General features: G+C 38.6%; 2 protein-coding genes across 3 annotated transcripts in view; one reads left to right on the top strand and one right to left on the bottom strand.

Moving 5' to 3' along the window:
* Nucleotides 1-5,210: 5,210 nt before the first annotated feature.
* The window catches only part of Prp16 (ATP-dependent RNA helicase l(1)G0007), a 134,106-nt gene continuing 118,043 nt past the window's right edge, over nucleotides 5,211-21,273 (top strand). Inside the window, exons 1-11 of one of the 2 annotated variants that reach the window (XM_074091529.1) lie at nucleotides 5,211-5,673; nucleotides 6,499-6,783; nucleotides 7,047-7,253; nucleotides 8,201-8,295; nucleotides 8,865-9,067; nucleotides 9,728-9,826; nucleotides 10,468-10,597; nucleotides 11,277-11,369; nucleotides 12,580-12,717; nucleotides 13,042-13,194; nucleotides 13,715-13,908. In XM_074091529.1, coding sequence (XP_073947630.1) covers nucleotides 5,351-5,673; nucleotides 6,499-6,783; nucleotides 7,047-7,253; nucleotides 8,201-8,295; nucleotides 8,865-9,067; nucleotides 9,728-9,826; nucleotides 10,468-10,597; nucleotides 11,277-11,369; nucleotides 12,580-12,717; nucleotides 13,042-13,194; nucleotides 13,715-13,908 — 1,920 coding nt within the window. In that variant the 5' untranslated portion in view covers nucleotides 5,211-5,350. Of the gene's footprint in view, nucleotides 5,674-6,498; nucleotides 6,784-7,046; nucleotides 7,254-8,200; nucleotides 8,296-8,864; nucleotides 9,068-9,727; nucleotides 9,827-10,467; nucleotides 10,598-11,276; nucleotides 11,370-12,579; nucleotides 12,718-13,041; nucleotides 13,195-13,714; nucleotides 13,909-13,998; nucleotides 14,044-21,273 lie in introns of those variants that run through there. The other variant, XM_074091530.1, reaches the window with a different exon arrangement.
* On the bottom strand, nucleotides 15,137-21,216 carry l(1)G0469 (lethal (1) G0469 NlpC/P60 domain-containing protein; the record flags this gene model as incomplete). The annotated part of the gene is given in 4 exon segments (XM_074091531.1): nucleotides 15,137-16,017; nucleotides 19,278-19,385; nucleotides 20,140-20,315; nucleotides 20,714-21,216. Coding segments are annotated over 4 exon segments (717 nt in total). The 3' UTR covers nucleotides 15,137-15,921.

The following is a 21,273-nucleotide window of genomic DNA, read 5'->3' as shown; positions in this document are numbered from 1 at the left end:
TCAGGAACATTGTTTACTTGATTTGAATGATGGCAGACGTCGCATTTGAGATTTTTTTGCGTAAAAAAACAATGCGGAGCAGTCTTTATTACTCAAGTACTATTCGCAGATAAAAAAAATTGTATCTAGGGCAATAGTTACCAGCAACTTTTCAGTAAAATATAGTGAATATTTTCGATAAAAACCTCGGAGAATGAAATAATAAATAAATAATAAATATCATGGGACACTTGACACCAATTGACCTAGTCCCAAACTAAGCAAAGCTTGTACTATGGATACTAGGCAACGGATAAACATACTTATATAGATAATACTTAAATACATCCAAGACCCGAGAACAAACATTCGCATTATTCATACAAATATCTGCCCCGGCCGGGAATCGAACTCGGGACCTCAAGCTTCGTAGTCAGGTTCTCTAATCACTTAGCCATCCGGTCGTCGTCACTTCGGTTCGTGAGAAACGTGAGTTTGTTGTTCGGATGTTGATCATCACATCACTGATGTCTCGTAAAAAAATTAGGAAACCCGATGGAAATCGAGTTATTACGACGCCACATTAGGGAGAGAAAAAGAGAGAAAGATTTACTCATATTCGATACACAGGGAAAAATATTAGAAAGGAAAAAAATAAAAATAACATCGAATACTGAGGCATACATAGTCACCTAAGTGTTCTTAAGACTCGACAACCGCGGGAATATATCAGGATAAAGCGTATAGGTAGTGCCACGAGAGTTGAAGTGAATGATTACACACAGAGCTACAAAAATAACTGATTGCACAAAAGGAGAATGAAAGATATTAATGAGTAAATTTAAAAATCCTGCTGTCATTACACGGCTGTTCATGTGTACGTGACATCAACTCCGGTGGCACTAAGTATCTATAGCCTATGTGTTAAATATAAAGACCCGGATAACTCACGTCTTAAATCGAGTTATTGCCTATGTGTTATTTTTTTTATTCGACTGGATGGCAAAGGAACAAGTGGGTCTCGATGGTAAGAGATCACCACCGCCCAAAAACATCTGCAACACCAGGGGTTATTGCAGATGCGTTGCCAACCTAGAGGCCTAAGATGGGATACCTCAAGTGCCAGTAATTTCACCGGCTGTCTTATTCCGGATGTCCAGCAACCTACGCGTCAAATCCAAATCCAGCCAGTCTAACGTGAATGAATAACAAACATACGCACGCACCCACACACGCACACACTCGGAAATTTTCGCATATAATACTAATATTATATATTATACTATTCAGAAACGCTATTTTGGCAAGCACTTGACAGTTTTAGTACTTCCGTTTTCCAAATAACATCCTTATTCTTAAGACCTAAAGATAATTTTGACACGTCACAACTGGGTTATCCAAATATTCCAACTAGTTAATAATGAGCAAAATTTTCCAGCTAAACAGCCGTAAACAGCGCCGGTTTTACCACTTGATTTTATATGACAGATGAGATGCTGTCTCTGTTTATTGGGACGAAACAAACAGAGACGACAGCACAGCTATCTGTCATGTAAAATTTATCAATGAGTGGCGAACAGGTCCGAAGTCTCGTAGGGGAGATTCGGGTAGCCTCGGACGGCGGGTAGCCCCGGTCACTGTTGATTCTAGGCAATCACGCACACATAGATAAATGTTCGCAGTTAAAATGTGCGAACATTTTAAGGTGTGCACTATTTATCTATGTGCGCGTGATTCAAAGTCAAAGTCAAAATATCTTTGAACATGAAACTACCGTAAGACTCACTCATATTAAATATATTGACCAGGATAACTCACGTCTTAAATCGAGTTTAGCTCGACATGTTTCGGGCTAATCCGTAGCCCTTCGTCTTCGGAGCAACGCGACTCAGCGGCTGCTGCAACACGCGCACTGCGCGCCGCCAAAATATCGTTATTCAATTTAGGCTATAACAAGCACTTATGAATGTCGAAAAAAATCTACCACTGGTTCGGAAAAACCTATGTTGAGAAGAATCCGGCAAGAAACTCAGATTTACAATATTATTATTATGATCACAAGTATTTTATTATTTGCCTAGAATTTATTGATTGCCTAGAATCGACAGTGACCGGGGCTACCCGCCGTCCGGGGCTTCCCAAATCTCTCCTATAGCTACACCGGGAGCTTTTGCGTTAAGAAAGTTGGAATATACCGAGATCAAGTACAAATTTAATCAGGTAAAAGTCAGCCACACGTAAGGATTCATAGTCGTATTGTAAGAAAACCGTCTAGGTATTAGGAGGGGCTATGTCTTTTGTGTGGCTTCACCATTAATTGATAAAGTTTATCTGGCAGATATCTGTGACACCCTCTCTGTTTCTGTTTATTACATCCAAAGAATAAAATTATCAGTGAGTGTTGAAAGCAGCCCTTTCTTTTTCACTTCACATGCTCGTATAGTTCGTATTTATGCTAGATGCTACAAAATATTCTTTATCTCTAGTAGCTAGAGATCTCTAGAGCTATCTACATACCAAATTTCATCCAAATCTGTCTGGCCATTCTAACGTGAAGAAATAACAAGCAAAAACTACCTTACTAAAAATTCCCAAGACTAGCTAAGCTCAGCGGTTGACAATTTGAGACTTTATCCCAATCCCGTGGGAATATCAGGATAAAAGTAGCCTATGTGTTATTCCCACATTTCATCCAAATGCGCTCAGCCGTTTTAGCGTAAAGGAGTACGAAACACACACACGCACACACAAACTTTCGCATTTATAATATTAGTAGGATATTATTCTAATACTAAGAATTACCTACCCCATCGAGAAGAAGAATCAGCTCACAAATTGCTCCGATTAACCTATTGGTCGCGGATCGGAGCATATCCTGCGCGGACGCACGTTGTCTGACATCCGCATGTAATCTCATCTCGCGGCGGACCACTGACCTTCTGAGGCGAGCTCGGTACACATTACGTATCATGCCATGACAGTAATAGGAACGTGTCAGACGGAGTGTCAAACGGAATGTCAAACGCATACATTACACGCGACGGCGACGGTTGGTTACGGAGCGTGCTAGGGGTAGAGTCTGAGGGCCTACTCCGAAATTTGAAAAACGAAGTTCGTACCGGACCGTCTCTCTCACTCTCGTATTTTGGATTTTCGAATTTCGTAGTAGCCTCCGCTGCAGGTGATTTTCCACCGGCGAGGCGAGAATTGAAATTTGTATGGCAACCACAACCGCAACCGAAGATGCGCTAATAGAGGATTGAAAATTTGCCATACAAATTTCTATTCTCGCCTCGCCTCGTCTCGTCTCTCGTCTCGCCTCGCCGGTGGAAAATCACCTTCAAAAATTCAAAAATTCAAAATTCAAATGATTTATTCCCGCAATGGCACTTTTACACGTCATTTTTTACCAGCGCTTTCGGAAAGACCATCATTGCCAAGAAGAATAAGAAACTTGCAGAAAGTCATCATAAAAATATAATTACAAATAAAATACTTAAAAACTCAATTAAAGAAAAAAAAATACCAGGATGTATGAGTTACAATACTAAACACTAACTATATCTAAAACTTTCCGATACGAAGAATATTATTTTGCCTGGCACATTGCTATTACGATCATGGTATGATATGAGATATGATAGGGTGTAAATGTCTAAAGACCTTTAAGCGTGTGGAGGTACATAACAGACAGACCTTATACTTTCGTATGAAATATTAGTAAAGGAGTCAAAAGTAAGGAGAGAATGAAATAAGAATTGCGTAGAATAAAAAGCAGACTGTTGCTTTAAACGGATAGATAACAAATATTACATCTACTGCGCCATTGGGCTTACACGTCAACCTGTACTCTAAATAATACGGTAGGCCGCGAAATGAAAGCCGTAAATCCCATGTTTCTCGTGTTTCGCGTGCGAAATATTTTAGGAGTTCACGTGTTGGCGAAAATCCTGGTTCAAGTAAAGTGGGAGCTGACGACACAGGCAGCCCTACAAATTGCTATTTTTTTTCTTTGTCCTACTGCTAGGCAAGAGCTTCTCTTTGTGCCTACTTAGTGCTGGTTTACTTGTTACCCGACTGCCCAAAGCAGGGTTACGTTTTTTACTGCACGAGTTACAACGGGTGAGGGTTTCCTTTTAGTCTGACTATAAACTTAGTCGGACTTTTTGTGTTTGTAATGGATGACCAGTGGAGGAAGGCCACAATACAGAGATAAAAAAAAATTGTTCGTGGCTAATGGCGCCTGATTGCCTTGGTCTTAGACGAAGATTTAACTTTATGCATTAGAGCTTAAAAAACGATTTTATGTCGTTGGGATCCAGCATGAATACAAAGTTTACGAGAAGTGAAAACATAATGAACAGCTTTTGTGAAAGAACCAAAGCTTCAATCCGTCCAGATTTATAAAGTTAGAATATAATTGTCATTTCTATCAGCCACCTAGCTCTGACAACAATCTCTTAAATTTAGCGGTGGCAGTAAAGCATGCTCCACTCGCGGAAGCCTCTGAATAAGGCATTAAACTGAAAATTGTAAACAATGGCAACACTGCTCCGGCACTTATTTGGCAGGTAGCACAGTTATTTTATTGCGCACTTGAGTTAAGTACGTACCTTGTACGTGCGTAGGTAATTGACGGCAAATGTTACTCAGCGGTGGCATTAAACGTCTGATACGATTCATCGATTGGTTACTGTTTTCTTTCTAGGTCAGTCAAAAGAGCCATTAAGCTTATAATTTTTTATGGAAATTAGTTTCTGCCTGTTAACAGTGTAGTGAGAATCTATTATGATTACAGTAGATACTTTGAACCGTAAACTTTTAGACCTTTGTCACATCATCATTAGGTGATGCAAAACGCCAGTCTGTGTATCGAATATTAGTCCTTATAATTCTCAACGCTCAGCGCTCAGCATTCAGTTACTCAGCAAGCTATAGAGAGGGCTATGATGGGAATCGAATCAGAAATGAGGCATCGACTCCCAGACACTGGCCGCATTACCTGTATGATCTGCTTTTCCCAATTTTGGAGAGAGGTATGGTAAGTGAGTAAGGTGGTCGCTTGAAGTCAAAATCAACACGCGATGATCAATCTTATCAAATTAACAATTTAATTAATATTCTTTTTCGGAAGAAAGCATTTAACTTGAACGCATCTTTTTATTTTTAGCGCTGGTAACTTTCTCTGCTAACAGCTGACACTGACAGTTGATTCATGTCAAAATTGTCAAATGAAGTTTGCATTACATTGTTGACTTGCGCTTTATCTACGCATTTTAATTTTTATCTGTTCTTTCTAACAGAAAACTGTAATAAAAATAGAAATTTCTATTTTATATTTAAGCATCAGTGTGATTTACAACGTCTCAAGATGTCGGAAGAAGACGAAAATTTACATCGTTTAGACGGCACCTCTGGTGACACTGTTGGTGGTTTAATCATCAAAAAGAAGGACCCAGCGCCAGAATTTCAGTTCGCTAGGCCGTCGTTACTAGGGTTAGATAAGCTAGCAGCAGCAAAACGGAAGCAGAACCGTCTAATTTCGTTCCAAGATGACGAAAACGATGTTGACGAAAAACCTGAAACTTCAACAATAAAAGAACGAAAATACAGAAAACATAACGAAGAAACTCCTACTTATACTGGTGGTATATCGGAACAGGCTCGGGAAAGAATGCTAGAAAGATTGCAAAGGTAATAATTGAGGTTTTTGTTCGCATTTTGAGGTTATATTGTTTGTTTGGAAACAAACAATATGGAATGAGTGTTGAAACAATATACTAGCAAAGTATATGAAGGAATGAACTGTTTTTCTTCTTTAGAATCAAATCAGAAAATCATGAAAAACATTATTAATTGTTTCAAGATTTATTCTCACATTTAATTTAATTACTTAAAAACCATTCAAGTGAAACCAAAATTAGACTAAATAAGCTTAATGAACGTGAAGAACTAAAACTTTAACTTTTTGTCACATGGTATTTCCTCATTATTGCATAGTAGTTGTGCAATGTTTGCAAAGGTTGTTATTAACACATTCACAACCACAGCTACGCTTGTAACCAAGCAACAGTATTTTTCTGCTTTGTATTGGAAATGGTCACAACAAGAGAACCTGATGTTTTTCGTCCGAATGTTTTTATTCCCCCATGCTAATTGAACAATGATAAAAAATAAAAATAACTTATAAGTAAGTGGGTCGATCAAATTTGTCTTATACCATTAGCCAAATATCAAATTAATATATCGCTAAAGTCCAACTTTGAAGTTGACAGACACGTCTATTGCCATTATTGTTTTATAAAATGCGAATGATTATCAACTTTAGGGTGGTAGAGCACATATTTAGCTGATGGTACCTCTTTGCCATGGTTATGCCCACACATTTCTATGGTTAAAATTCCTCAAACCTTTATTGATTTTCTCCTAAGCACATTTGTAACAACTATATTGTAACAGTTTTAAGAAACTGTAAGAAATAGTTCATTGACCTAATTATCATAAATTATATATTAATAGAAAAGAAAAAGAGAAAGAAAAAGGTGTACACAACTCAACCCAAGAAGAAAAGAAGTCTCGCTCTAAAGATGATGATCATCCGTACTACAGACACCGCTATGATCGTCGAGACAGGGACAGAGATAGAAAAGACGATAGGAGAGACAGAGATTACAAGAGAGATGACAGAAGGGATAGAGACAGGCACAGTGATCGGCGAGATAGAGATAGTGAAAGGAGAGATAGAGATAGCTCAAGAAGGAGTTACTATGAGCCAAGATTCAAAGATGAGCCCCGAACACCAAAGTGAGTATTTCTGTTAAATTTCATCTATTCTCATTACACCAGACAAGTAAACAAAACTCAGTAGTCTCTAGGACATTTCCCGCACAAAAAAAGTTAGGGACTAATGTAGTCTCTAAGACGCGTGATGGGTTAAGACAATTCAACCCTGAAAAAACCAGCAGAATTCTATAAATTTACATTTCTAACAATTCTAATAACAGCATGTTTCCATGTATTTTATGGCAAATTTTATGTCAATTAAAACTACTTTCTACCCGTTTCAGCTTGAAAGTTCTCCAGCCCCCAGAGAAGACAGCGTGGGATGATGATGATGACGACCGGACTCCGCCTCGCAAGTCCAGCTGGGACTTCCCCACACCCCTGCCCAAAGACCTGGGGCCTGGCTCTGAACGTTCCCAGCGTAGCGGGCGACCTATGAAAGACTATAAAGGACGGCCATATGACAATACTCCACGAGCTACACCCCATAAGTAAGTTCAAGACTAAATAAAAAACGTAACAACTAAGGTTACTCAAGTGTTCGGAAAACCTGACAATGAAGCTTGAGGTCCCGGGTTTGATTCTCCGATGGGACAGATATTTGAATTAAAAATATGAATGTTTGTTTTCTAGTCTTGGGTATTTAATATGCATTTAAGGTCCATTTACAGTATATACTACATATCAAAATTAAAATAAATAACAAAAAGTCATATAAAAACACTGTCAGTCAAATAAGCTGCCCAGCATCATAGGAATGTAAATAAATAAATAAAATAAATAGGTGCAAAGGTGCACAATCCATACTTCCATACTAATATTATAAAGGCGAAAGTGTGTTTGTATGTTTGTCCGTCTTTCACGCCGTAACGGAGCGACGGATCGACGTGATTTTTGGCATAGAGATAGTTTATGGGCCCGAGAGTGACACATGCTACTTTTTATCCCGGAAAAATGCACAATTGCCGAGGGAACAGCGCGCGATAACCGAACACCACGCGGGCGGAGCCGCGGGCAAAAGCTAGTAGTATATAAGTATGTATCTATCTGTTTAAGTATGTTCATCCTAGTACAGTCAACAGCACCAATGTCTTACAAACCAAGCATGCATAAAATATCTGACATGACTATTTCTAAAGCCTATGTGTCAGATATTTTTGCACGCTCCACTGTAGCTGATATTAATTTTTATTAAGAGAGGGAGGCAATTTTATTTTTATTTTATTTGTTACCTCAAAATACTTGTATCAATCATATATGACTCCTTGAACAGGGTTGTTTAAAATTTTGAAGTAGGGTCAGAGAAGGCTGTTTTATCAATGTTCAGTTTTTTTTTTGTGGTAAAGTATTATTTATTTATTGTACTGTATTGTATTGCCGACCCTTGTTTTATAGCAATGATGGCTTCAAACACGTTATTTTATTTGTTTGTTGACAGATGGGTCAGCTCCCGACGCGGTGCTGACGTGGACGATCCTGATTGGCAGGAGGCTGAGAAGAAACTCGACCGAGAGTGGTACAATATGGGAGAAGGTAATATTAGAAATTAAAGCAGTGGCAGGCGGTACTTGGACATCACTAGCCAGAGAAAGAGAAAAGTGGAGTCAGTTGGAGGAGGCCTTTGCTATGAAAAAGCACACAGATATTACAACCAATGAAATAGACAACTAAAGAACCCAACCGTGTTTTTTTTTTATTCTACTGGATGGCAAACGAGCAAGTGGGTCTCCTGATGGTAAGAGATCACCACCGCCCATAAACAACTGCAACACCAGGGGTATTGCAGATGCGTTGCCAACCTAGAGGCCTAAGATGGGATACCTCAAGTGCCAGCAATTTCACCGGCTGTCTTACTCTCCACGCCGAAACAACAGTGCAAGCACTGCTGTTTCACGGCAGGATTAGCGAGCAAGATGGTGGTAGCAAACCGGGCGGACCTTGCACAAGGTCCTACCACCTGCAAAAATACATATCAATAGTCGGTCGAGGTGAAACACGAGTTCCGAGTATTTTTAGTGGTTATAGCTGTGTGATTAGTTGTCTTTGCACTGTTTACTTTTTTTAATTTATGATCATTTAAAAAAAAAACTAATGTCTTCCAGGCGAGACCGACGAATCGGATCCGTTCGCGGGCACAAGCGCAGAGTACGTGGCACGAAAAGAAGAGCAGATTGAAAAGAGACGGAATCGCAAGGTGTCCGCGCAGCGCCAGCAGATAGACAGGGACAACGAGCTGTGGGAGAGGAACAGAATGCTGACCAGCGGGGTGGTGCATGCGATTAATGTCAACAGCGATATGGATGAGGTACACTTTCTGTCTATACTATCAACTATCACTATGAAAGACCCTTTCGATCTGCATCGTAAAATACAGCATGTTATTTTTGTCGCATTTGACCGGTTCGAGTCCCGACAAGACAAGCGATTTTTCAAAAATCCATAAACGCAGAATTATTGTTTTAAAAATAAAGGACAGTCTCGTTTACACAAAATGTGCTATTTGCAAAATTTAAGGTAGCCTTGCCTTCCAATGTGGCATTCGATCTTGCAACCTATGAACAAATAATAAGTCAGGAATTGAGCAAAGCTTGTACTATGGACACTAGGCAACGGATAAACATACTTATATAGATAAATACATACAAATACATATTAAACATCCAAGACCCGAGAACAAACATTCGCATTATTCATACAAATATCTGCCCCGGCCGGGATTCGAACCTGGGACTTCAAGCTTCGTAGTCAGGTTCTCTAACCACTTGGCCATCCGGTCGTCCGGTGTCGATATAGACTACTTTTTATCCCGAAATAATATATTGGTTCCCGTGGGATCGAAAAAGGTTTAAGCTACAAACCAATTCTGCGCGAGCGAAGTATGAAATAAAGAAAAGAAAAGGAAAAAAAAACTCGACATGAATGTATTATTGCAAAACTACAAGAACCTCTTATATCTTTTTTTTAGGAAAGCGTAGATCGCGTTCATCTTTTGGTCCACAACATAGTGCCGCCGTTCCTCGATGGAAGGATTGTCTTCACCAAGCAACCGGAACCCGTTATACCGGTAAGTGAAAATTCTATTACCGCACATTATAACCAGCACAAAATTACAGGAGGTCGAAAATAGCCTGAATGGCTTCGAAAAAAAGTATAGTACGGCCGTGCCTTTGTTTTGCATTCATTTAATCCCTTGCCGTACTCGTATTTACGAAACTCAGATTTTGAATCGCATGGGAAAAAATTAAACAAAGTTTCGTCATTGTAAAAATGACATTTCAGAGGATCTCAATATTTCCGATAAGGGGCCATCCATAAAGCATGTCACACCAATTTTGACCATTTTTCACGACTTAACTACTGAACCGATTACAATGAAATTTCCCCTTGTTCCCCGTACATAACCAACTTCCATTACCAGCACTGGGAGAGGACAAATAATTCCTACTCAAAAACCGGGTTCTGGAGTAGGAAAAACCAACCTCATGGCCGGTAATGTACGAGGAAAAATAATTAAAAGTACAAACATTCAAAGTACATCCTTTTACAAAACCGGTTTTGGAGTAGGAATTATTTGTCCTCTACCAGTGCTGGTAATGGAAGTTGGTTATGTACGGGGAACAAGGGGAAATTTCTCATACACAATGAACTACAACGTGCCACAGGCATTCCAACTCAAATCCTTACATCCAACGTTTGTATCGACAGGTAAAAGATCCAACGTCAGATATGGCGATAAACGCTCGCAAGGGCTCTGCGCTTGTCAGGGCTTTTAGGGAGCAGAAGGAAAGGCGGAAAGCACAGAAAAAACACTGGAAATTAGAGGGCACGAAAATTGGTGAGTTACATCCCTACTTGAGGCTGTGTTTCCACCAAAAAAGTGGGAAGAATGTGTTTTTCATGAACCAATAGAAACGCTCCATTCAGCTACCCTCGCACAACATATTGCTGGTGAAAACAGCTGAGTGGAGCGAAGCGAGGCAAATGAAGCGTTTCTATTGGTCCATGAAAAGTACATCGTCACTACTTTGAAAAAATCTCGTATCTCAAATCAATACGTCAACAAAATTGAACCTTGACCCAATGGTCATAAAGTGCACTCGGAAAAGTTATCCATTTTGAGATACGAGTTTTTTCAAAGTAGTGACGACATGCCTCGCAACACATACTCGCACATCTCTGGTCGAGACGGAGCCTAAAACACTCACTACCCTCGGTGCCGTAAATCATCGTTAGGGAGGGATGGTGGACACCGGTCAATAACCGTTTAATTTTTTTTTTTCAGTAAAAATTGACTGCCATATAATATACAGCATGTGGCAAATTCAGAAGTTGTCAAATACAACTTTAGCTTCACCTAGTGTATTTGTTTGTTTATTTTAAATCTTGCAAGTTCATTTTGATTTACTTCCAGTACTAGGATTGACTTAAAATTTGGTGCACATATTATGTGCAGTCAACGAAAAGTGCAAACAGGTTTTTTTAAATATCTTTCTGACCTAATGTTCTTTTTCCAGGTAATATCATGGGTATACAGAAGGAAAAGGAGGAACTAGAGGACGGACCCACAAAGGAGGCGTATAAATACGCCGAGCACTTGGATGGTGCCGGTAAGTTCTATTTTTAACCAACTTCAAAAAAAGGAGGCGGTTCCATGTTCGACTGTATGTTTTGTTTATATAACTATTATGAATCAGTATGATGCCATTCTACAGGAAGTCCCTGACCATGGGACTTTAAATTTAGGGTACGATTCTACCCGCATAACTGATCTACTTTTGTTCTGCATTTTTTTTAAAATAATCACTGTTAATTTCATTTTTTTTTTCATTTAGATTAAATATAATTTTCAATGTATGCAATGTATAAAAAAAATGCAAACGCATTGGTAAATGTTTATCTAAGAGATGTCAAATAAATGACAAAAAATATTTAAAGGCCCCAGTACCAAGAGACAGCGATAACACCGCCATGTCCGATACACTGATTTAACGATTAAACTTTGAGGATCAATAAACTATCTAAATTCAAGTGATTTTAAAACGTTACAAAACAAAATTAGCATAGTTACGCGAGTAGAATTAATAGCGTAGTTATGCGTTTCAGTCAGAGACACCCTGTATATATTTCCATAATGGGAGTTGTAAAAAAAAAAACTAAATTTAACGGGCCAAGCCGTGATCACGAGTAGACCGACAGCCACTGTAATGTGGTCGAAACGTCAAGGTTATTATTTCCTTGCGGTTAGCGTGATAAGCCCCGACTGGGGTAACAGTGAAAATCACGAAAGCTTAACTTGTGCTTTTTTTTATTTAATAAGTACATTGATATGATTGTCTTTTTTTCATACATTGATACAGTTGTTAATTTTTGAACCTCACCAAAAATGGTTGGTGATCACTGAGGTAGACCACATATTAAGTCATTGTCCATATTTTGACCTTCCTACAAACACAGTATAGTGTTAGTATAGAATAGAATAGAATAAGCCTGTATTAACACACTTAGAGTAAAAGATACAATATTATGTATTATGAACTAGCTGTTGCCCGCGTCTCCGCCCGCGTAGTATTCGTTTATCGCTATCCCTCGGGAACTATGAATTTTTCCGGGATAAAAACTATCCTATGTCTTTCTCCGGGACTAAAACTATCTGTGTACCGAATTTCATCTAAATCGGTTCTGCGGTTTGGACGTGATTGAGTAACAAACATCCAAACATCTTCACAAACTGTCACATTTATAATATTAGTAGGATAAAAGGGAGATCTGAAAAAAAGATAATAAGGACAAAACAAGTCAGTATTTTTTTTATTGTAGAAGCCAAAGAGCCGGAATCCAAGTCCAGTTTCGTGAAGAACAAATCCATAGGCGAGCAGCGGAGGTTTTTGCCCGTTTTTGCGGTGAGAGAAGAGCTCATGCAGGTCATAAGAGAGAACAACATCGTTATTATAGTCGGTAAGTATTGGTCAACTCACTTCAGTTTTCTTTATCCGTTGTAAGTAAGTATAGGTACGGCCAAGGACTTTAATTCACGAGGCTCCATGGAACCGTTTCAAAGGAAAAGTCATTACGATTGTCCTTGTTAACTAATGCTATTTCACTATGACGTTTACTGTGAAATGGTTCCATGATGGCTCATAAATTGAAGTCCTTAGCCGTTCCCTAAAATTATATATATTTTTCAAGTTTTTTGACTGTTCGTCTGATTAGTAAAATTTATACTCGTGGAAAAGCGGTTTATGTTTTTAATTTTAACACTTCACTTACAACTATTCCCAGGCGAGACCGGCAGTGGTAAAACGACGCAATTGACTCAGTATCTACACGAAGAGGGGTACAGTCGGCTCGGCATGATCGGATGCACGCAGCCGCGTCGTGTGGCCGCCATGTCAGTCGCAAAACGCGTGTCCGACGAAATGCATACCAAGCTAGGTCAGTACTTACAGACTTGTTCAGCACTTACAAGCATCGTCAGAATTTACAAGCTAAGCCATGCACATGACTCCCGAGCTTGATCGGGACTTAGAAAGCTAAATCTGAAGTTCGATGTCAGATGTTCGCTGTCAGAAATTACAAATTCGGTCAGTACTTGCAAGACAGCGAGACCCCGCAGTGGTAACACGACGCAACTCTGTCTGTACTTATACGAGGAGGAAAACAGTGTGCTCGGCATGATCAGATGCACGCAGCCACGTCATGTGGCCGCACTGGCCGCCATATCTGTCGCTAAACACGTGTCCAACAAAATTGACACTTAGCTAGGTCAGCACTTACAGATACGTCAGAACTTACAAGCTACGTCAGTCCTTACAAGCTACGTCAGCACTTACAAGCTAAGTCATACATATACTATGGGTTGGGAATTAGTAGCTAAATAAGAGCTTTACATACCTTAGTTTATTTAAAATCTCATGTTTTCCAATTTTAATATTGCTTTTCTAAATTTCAACAGGAGACGAGGTCGGCTACGCGATACGTTTCGAAGATTGCACGTCACCTAACACCGTCATCAAATACATGACTGACGGCATTCTGTTGCGAGAGGGGCTGAGGGAGCCAGATCTGGACCACTACTGCGCAATCATCATGGACGAGGCTCACGAACGGTCGCTGTCTACCGATATGCTGTTTGGCCTGCTGAGAGAGGTAAGTGTTTCTGATTACAACGCCATCTGCTGGTGGGATTCGTAACTACGTGGATAGGTAGCTCACCCAACACTTGTAGACGAAGATCACGAACGGGTGCTGTCTACCGATATGCTGGTGGGCTTGCTGAGAGAGGTAAGTATTTTTGAGTACAACGCCATCTATTGATGAGATGCGTTACTACGTGAATAGGTAGCTCATCCAACACGATCATCAAATACATGACTCACAGCATCCCGTTGCGAGAGGGGGTGAGACAACCAGATCTGGACCACTACTGCGTTTAGAATCAATACGTCGAGATTTGACTTAACGCCATCTGTTATGAATAGGGCTAAACCACATCCTTACCCCTGCAGCAGATTCAATTGTTTCTGGTATAATCGTAGAGATGGCGTTACCAACACGTAAATTTACAGCATAATCATAAAGTAATGCGCATTTAAAATGTTCAAGCAAATTAAAATTTAATACTTCGTTCTCTGTTTGTTGGTCCATTATAAATGAAATCAATCTATGGAGTTTATATTAAATATGATTGCACCCTAGTATCCTAGTGTTATAATATAATGGCCTAATTCAGAGCTAATGTCAACTTCATTGATTGACACTAAGTTTCAAATTCTATTGATCAAAATGTGACGTGGGGCTTACATCAAGTCAAGTCCAAAACAAAACAAACAAAGGGTTCCGTGCTACCGTACTGAGAAAAAAAAACATATTCCTTGTAGGGAAATCGGCTTTAATTTTTTAATTTCATTTAATTTCCATTATTTGAGTGGTAGTGGCTATCTTAGTATGAGTAATACACACTAGTGATGTTACGAATATTCGAATTAGCATTTGCGAATAATCGCCCCTTTACCGAATGATTTTGGTTTTCAAAATGAATTTTTTTTGTCAGTTGGCACAAATATAGCACATCGAATTTCACGCGCTTCCAGTAATACCATTGACTTTTTGGTGTAAATATCTAGATCTGGCGACAGTATAAGTTAAATCAGCAAAAATGACGCTTTTTTAACCTGATCTGTTGTTGATAGCACAACTCAAATAATATCGTTATTAAGGCTCGTCAAAGCCTCACTAAACGGCTATTTTATCTTCTTGTGGTATTTATACTTCTAAATATAACCAATCTTCACCCGCCTGTTAAAGATAATTAAATACATTTTAATGACAGTAGAGGTTTATTACCATGTATGCATTACCAGGTAAAAAAAAAACAATTTGTTATTCTGTAATTATTTATTTATAAAAAATGCTTCATTATAAATAGAACATTTAACTTACAATACTCTCGAAACACTAGGCCATAGTATGCATTTTAATAAATAAAAATATTCTCATACATAGCCCGAATACTCTCGTTATCTTTATCCGACTATGGATAGAAACAATGTGTGTTTAACACAGAATATATGAAAGATTCAAATATAGTGTACAACTTTACAAAGATCATTTTATTTTAGAACGTTTTCTAAATATTTAATAATTTAACCATCATAGTCGGTTTCAATAACTTTCTTAGAAAAAACGGAACAGTCTTTTTCGATCAGAAATATGAACGTAGAAATACTCATAACATAAGACTAGGGTGTCATTCTCCGACCGTAACAAGATATCTCTTAAATTATCGCTTATGTTACCATAAACATTATTAAACAGTTATTCAATAGGTTAGAAAATATCTCAACAGTAAAAAATACAAACGGGGTCTGTCTTATTTCAGGAATGTCTCAAACGTTTTTTTTTTACTTTAAATTAAATTAAAGCCTTTTAGAGCAGAAACAGAAAAAAACAAATACTGGCAGTCATACGATACGAACTCTAGTAAAATAAAAACATGAAATTCATAAAAGGAACTTGAGAAGTGAGAGCTCAAAACCGATCATCCGCGTTCTAAATTCGACGTTCGAATTTAGCTTTTCAAACATTGTCGATGTTTTTTAATTTTGGCGGCCAGAAGCAGAAGCAGGTGTTGCCAGTGGCCGAGCCACTGGCAGGCGTTACTCAGACCGACTTCGCCTTGGCTCGCGCGTTGTTCTGGCTGACAAGCATTACGCCCATGTTCATGCCGATGTTACCCCATTTGAGCGACTCGCTTATCTGCAACAAAGAAAAATAATGCATTATAGCCGACGTTGTCCATAGCCTCACATTTTTTTTAATTTATAGTTACGATTTTAAAAGAACAAAACGCTTGATTTCAATAAACAAAGACTTGACTAACCACCATTTGTATTTATAAATCTTAAGAATCAAGGTAAATTAAATTAACCGTGTCTAATTCCTTTGTTTTTTCTCGAATAGCAATAATCAATTCAGCGAAATCGGAAATCAGTTCAGTAGTTTTCATAGGTATTTCTTTAACTAGTTATGTATACACATAGGCCAATTACTATAAATTGAAGTTATCGGTTATTCGATTTCATGATTTTTTTATTACATTGCTGATACCTACCGGTCATTGTAAGAAACGCAGTTACGTAACTGCGCAATTATAAAGAATTAACAGTCATCGGATTTTTTTTTATATTTATAATTATGATTTAAAGATAAAACTAATACGACATCATTATATCATAGAATATAGTTTTTTTTTAATTTATCACTCCTATCAAAAAATATGCCATTAAATACCGAAACAATTTTATTTATTGCTTGGCTACGACCGAAAAATGTACGTTCCACAAGTGTTTTTCTTGATTTCCGTTAACTTTGACAGACAGCTCAGTTCATTGAAAGAAACTACCTGGAAATTTTATTGGCAATAACTTCAAAACTGATTGATTTTTTTATTATTGTTAAAGGCCAAATTTACAAACTTGTAGAGTGACGTTGATGTGACACTAAGAGAGACATCAAAAAAAGTCACTGTATTAACCATCTGACGCTAAATATGTGTGAAAACACTTTAATTACGTACTGGAAAAAAATATATAGATCACCTGTACACAGTTTTACCGCGCATAACTAATTTTAACTATAAACAGTAAGAGATAGGCCACTGGTGTCTTGTAGAAATTAATATCATTTGACCTATTGAACGTTCCCTGAAAGTTCACGGAAATCATAAATAACACGTTGTATATACAAAATTTGTGTTATCAAATCCAATTGACCTTGTCACAGGAAATCTCTAATTTGTGCATGTTTTAATCAGTTACCTTAAACCTAATCTAGTTCTACGAAGAACCCTTAAGTACCTAGAATATTTAATTGTGATGGGAAAAAATATTTTCAGTCATAAATTACTGTTTTTTTTTTTTAATTTATCAACTTCCAAATATTACAGCATGGAATAATTATGACTAACAAAAGACTGGCTTGAAGGAATTAATTGTAAAGAACAATTCAAACACAAAACAAACGCTAACTATTGTTGTCTCATGACTAATATGTAATGATACTAACATTGTAATAATACTTACGTCAAACACATATTTTAATGAAACTAACTTTTTTAATATTGGTCATAAAACATGCAAACTGCTATTAAACAAAAGAAATAAAATACTGCGACCTAATTACAAAAAAACGTTAAAGACAACTGCAATAAAATACTTTATTTTAATAAAAACGAAACGGACTTAATTGGCCTATTAGAAAAACCGAATGAGATATAAAATATTTTATTTTTTCCTCAAACATGTTAGTCGCGACGTCTGACGCTAATGCAAAGCTGTCTGTTTTTTTATTTTACTTCACACCTGTCAAATTTAACCCGCATATCCTAACGCATATTACAAATGCGAAAGTTACTCTGTCTGTCTGATACCCTTAACGCAGAACCGATTGAGATGAAATTTGAGGTTTGGAAATATTAAGACTAAGAAGGATATTGGATATTTTCATCCAGGAAAATGGCATAGTTTCCACAGGATATCGATAAAGGAATTATTCGCAATCGAAGTCGCCACCAAAAGCTGGTTGCTTAAAATGATTTACTTACTTAAGTATTTCTAAAACTATGTAAGTTTAAATTCTATTTAATGTTATGAAGCTACTCTAATCGACCTAGGTACGTTCATTTTAATTAATCTAAGTACCCTAGTTTAAACTTCGTATTCTAAAGATAACTTAACAGTTAAAATTATGCTGCAATACGCGCACAGCACCTGTCAATACGATTACGACATCGATCTGTTAGCAGCAAAATTATAAAAAAAAATTGACTATTAGTAATTAGTTTCCATTGTCATAGTCAAAAGCAAACAACGTGTAAGTTGTAAGTTATTTAATATTTGTACAAATTTTGATTATTAAGTATACCTATTGTCCTGAGTTTTCGTTGGCAACCGATTGACGTGCAACTCTTGAATACCAACCTGAACAAATATAGTCGGAGCCTTATTGTATATGTGGAATTCCGTGGGTAAAATTTAAGTACAGCTCTTTATACTACTTATATATTCGTATCAAAAATATGTTCAGTAAAGTTTTTGCTAGTTATGTAGACGACTTCTTATTTGTAAGAGACTCTTAGTAACTTGTAATTTTTATCAGTTTGCTGACAGGCTTACTTTAATAGGATTTCGCATGGATTATCTATTGGGAAACCTATCGCAATCGGCGATTAGCATTCGACACGTTTTCTTTATCTCTAGCACGTGATAAATAAACAAATATTAGTAGATAGGTACGTCTAAAGTAAACGTTAGAAAAAAACACATACACAAATAGAGGGGCACATTGATTCCGGTACACTATACCAATCGGTACTAAAAATAAAACCTCACCGGTATTTGTTAAAGTTGCCAGCTGTAAGTGTCCAAAGCGCCTCACTGATTACCATCAAAAGATGATAATCATAGGTGTTTTCGACGTCGTTAAGCTGATCTGTAACAGAATGGCTACGTTGTGCGATCTCGTTTTTTTATTCGAAGATCCCTCCTTGCCATGCCTTGATGATGCCCATGCAAACTTGCGCCTCTCGCCTCGCTGAATGATCTGATCGCCTTCTTTTACATGTACCCAGTTTCAATGTTTTTTTTTTTCACGATGAAAAAGCCCCGTTGACGTAAACATAAAACTTAAGCATACGCGTTACGATCACAAAAGCTTGATTTTTTTTAAACAAAAGAAAAAGATTCGGAAAAGAAGTGAATTTAAAATAACGATTACATGCAAACGGGCAAAAGGGGACTGTTGACTTGATCCCGTTTACGCATACAATCACTGACAATTTTAGAACCAAAAATACACAATCACATGGAAAAATCTTATTTGATTTGCGGCAAAACATCGTCGTAAATCGATTTACGCGAACCGGTACTTCAACGACCGTTATATTGTCGGTTCTAGAATGTTCTAGTTTAGAATTTTAATTTGTTTACTTGATCTCATGCGTAGAAATTGCTGGTTACCTGTCTCATGCGAGCTTCTTGTGGTGTCTCCCCATATCGGCACCAGTGGACGAAGTGCAGGGTATTATGCCAGTTCCTCTCGAACCTGGATTTTGTGGCCATGTCCAGCTGCAATCAGGAGAAGCTCCTTAGTAGCCGTCCCTTCAAACCGTCTCCACAGTTTCCAAAGAACGAAAGCCCCGCGAGGCTTTCGCAATCTGAAAAGAGAGGTTTCCAATTCTGATGTCGCACGCCTCGACACAACACGAAGGAAGAACTTGGAAGTTCGATCGGAAATAATGATGAGACCATTTAGGGTCGGAAGTTAGTTCATGCATTAATGTAACAGAATTTAAGGAGTGATTTTCAAAGACAATAAGAGACCGTATCGAAACAGATGTCCTATTTAAGGCGTAAACGAACCGTGACAATTACGTGGTCGCATCTGCTAACCGTAATAGGGTCACTACATATTTGCATTTAAAGCGAGGCTCTTCACCAATTGAATTGGAATCTCGCAACTCACGGCTCGTGTTTTCAAATAAGCGAATGCAATCTGAACATTAGCAAGGATTGTTTGTTCAACAGACTTGTGCTGACTTATTCAAGTGCCAACAACTTGTTATTGGCCGCTTAGAGTTAAGCTCAGACTTACCGAAAGTAGTATTGATTCAAGGTCGGTCAGTCTGGCAGTTAAAAACAGATATAATCAGTATAATCACATTGAGAAATCTATTAAGTCTCGTCACTGTTCAAATATGTGCACAGCCGTTATATCATTATTCATGACTAATCAAGGACGCGAGAACGATGACATCGTCTAACAATCTTTTTTTTGTGATAATTAATTGGAAACACGTTGCGACTTGTCGAAGGTTGTTACCTTTGCTCGAATGTCCTTTTCACTGTTTGGCGACTCCTGCTTGTCATCCACATTGTTGATGCGTATCACAGAATCTTTCTTCCAGAAAGCACCAAGGGTAGTCTTCACAACCCGTTTTCTAACACCTTTCTGTTGGACCGTGTACACCTCTATCTGTTCCGGGTTTTTTGTTTTTTCTGTCGACAAAAGTTATAATTAGTGTTTAATTGGTTTTAGTTTCTTGACCTTTACGGTAGTTAATCGGCGTTAAGTTCTTGTTCCTCCGGACGTTTACCATTCATCTGTTGGTTTCATTAGGCGCCGTTGCGACAACATGAATTATTTAGAATTCGCGGCGTGAAAACTGTGGCCGGGTGCCTACGTGCGACCGAGGGGCGCGCCGACCAAATCCAGTGTCGCCCGCGGCCTCTCACAATGCAAACGTTATCACGTATGTCCCAATTATAATGATTATTTACGCGATTTCACGAGTACGTGTTGTTTCCCTTGAGCTGTATGTAACATGCATCGGCAACGCATTCTGATTCGCGTTCTCGCGATAACAACTTTACGAGTTCACGATAAGTGTACATACCTTTACCCTTCTTCCACATGGCGACGGCGTACATATGGTAGTCTGGAGATAGTGTGGAGTCTGGCGGCAGCGGGTCTTCGGCGCGGACCTCGAGTATGAAGCCTGTCTCGAGGACTGCACACAGGATGTTCTGTTCTTCATGCTTGAACCACTTGGTCTCGCGAAGCTTGTGGATAGCGACGGACGATCCGAAGCGCGGCTTCTTGGGCGCGAACAAAGCCTGGGCCTGACTCCCGAAACGAGACAGGAGCCCCTTCACCGTCGGCGGCGGTGCGAGGCTCTTCTCAGGCGGCTTGATCTGCTGGAAGCTACGGCAGGTCACGAACCTCGCTTCCATTGAACCCTCTCCTGGCTAGGTTTTACAAAACTGATTCACACCCCCACCAACTAACTGTTAGTTTGTTTGTTGCGAAGGCGTAGTGCCGTAGGCGCGGTAAAATATACTCTCGCTGTCGAGAAATCGCGTTTTGTATGCAACACTTTCACAATTTTAGTGCGCGTGGCTTTGCGTTCGGAGGAGTACAGAGCTATACGGCGGCGTTGGAACGATAAACGGGGCG

Source organism: Choristoneura fumiferana, chromosome 8 (genome assembly GCF_025370935.1).
Source record: "Choristoneura fumiferana chromosome 8, NRCan_CFum_1, whole genome shotgun sequence".
Taxonomy (NCBI): Eukaryota; Metazoa; Arthropoda; class Insecta; order Lepidoptera; family Tortricidae; genus Choristoneura; species Choristoneura fumiferana.
Note: the sequence above shows the minus strand (reverse complement) of the source record. Positions and strands in the feature narration are given on the sequence as shown.